The sequence below is a fragment of the Geospiza fortis genome, unplaced genomic scaffold, assembly GCF_000277835.1.
Source record: "Geospiza fortis unplaced genomic scaffold, GeoFor_1.0 scaffold80, whole genome shotgun sequence".
Taxonomy (NCBI): Eukaryota; Metazoa; Chordata; class Aves; order Passeriformes; family Thraupidae; genus Geospiza; species Geospiza fortis.
Window position 1 is genome coordinate 246,192 of NW_005054551.1, and position 1,246 is coordinate 247,437.

Consider the following 1,246-nt stretch of genomic DNA (forward strand, 5'->3'; position numbering starts at 1 on the left):
GCTGCACAGACCCAATCCCCAAAGGAAAATTCATCGCTGGGATTCCAGCACAGCCTCCACTCACCAAGGGCTCCAGGGTATTGATGTCTTTGATCTTGTTGCCACTTAGGTTCAAGTGTGTCAGGTTGGGAGTTTTCTCTGCTAGAACTTCAAGGCCACCAGAAATCCTATTATCACTCAGCTCCAGCTGAAGGGAGGGAATATCACATGGTCACAAAGTGTCTCAGCTCGTGACACAGGGAAGGAAATTGCACTGAGAACTGCAGTGAGCACCCAAATTTCAGCTCACAGAGCAGCAGGTCAAGTTTGCCCTTAAAAACCCTTTTCTGCAGGGGCACAGCTCTGCCAGCCACCCCCATGCAAATAAATGCTCCAAAACCCACAATATTTATGGTGTCATGAAGCTTCTGACATCAGCACAACAGAATAAAAGCAAGACAGGAAGGGCACTAAACACCTGAAGAGCTCAGGAAGGTTTTGTTTTTGTTAAAACCGACCCCTCTCACTTGCTCAGCGCACAAGGAGCAAAATTCAAGATGTTTTCTGGCAAATACAGAAAAACTAACAGCCACCAGGGGCAGCACAAGGCCAAGGGCTGCTGGAGATGGCAGCAGAGTCCTGACTCACCTTCCGGAGCTTGTTGAGTTTGGGGAGGCTGGACACGGACAGCAGGTTGATGTTGATCATGCTGAGGAACTCCAGGTTCTCAAAGTCTGAGGAGAGGCCGACCACCTTGCCATCCTCTGAGCGACAGTTGTCCAGCACCAGCTCCTTCACCTGCACAGGGACACCCAGAGCTGTCACCACAGCTGCCACCGCCCCCCTGGCCTCGAGGTGACATCACCAACACACCCAGAGCACAAGAGCACAGAGCACCCAGTTCCTCCTCACTTAAATTTAGAACCTTAAAGCCAACTAACTTTTGCTGACAGTCCCTCACCGTGGTTGGGGTTCCACCCTCTAAGCACAAGCCACCAACACACTGCTGCTGTCCCCACCAAGCCCCATCCTCCAGGGGTTTGGAACCACGAGGTCACATCCCACAGCTCCCTGCACATCAATAAAGCTTTCAGAGTCAGCTTCAGGCTCTGCTAACGAGGGGCCAAACCAGGTCAGCTGGGTTTGTCCCCTCCCACTTTGTCCCCCACACCCCTGGGGTGCCAGGAAACCTGTCCCCACAGGACTGACCTCCCTGGGACACTGACAGTGAGGTGACATAGGTGCCTGCGCAGGGCTCAGCCTCAGG

The 1,246-nt window shown here is 53.1% G+C and overlaps 1 protein-coding gene across 1 annotated transcript in view; it reads right to left on the reverse strand.

Annotated features, from left to right (window-relative positions):
• The window catches only part of LOC102035253 (acidic leucine-rich nuclear phosphoprotein 32 family member B), a 4,921-nt gene extending 4,129 nt beyond the window's left edge, over nucleotides 1-792 (reverse strand). The window contains exons 1-2 of the mRNA XM_031064040.1: nucleotides 628-792; nucleotides 65-187 (exon numbers count right to left, since the gene is read on the reverse strand). Of these exons, the coding sequence (XP_030919900.1) occupies nucleotides 65-187; nucleotides 628-687 (183 nt within the window). The 5' untranslated portion in view covers nucleotides 688-792. The remainder of the gene's footprint in view (nucleotides 1-64; nucleotides 188-627) is intronic.
• Nucleotides 793-1,246: the final 454 nt, after the last annotated feature.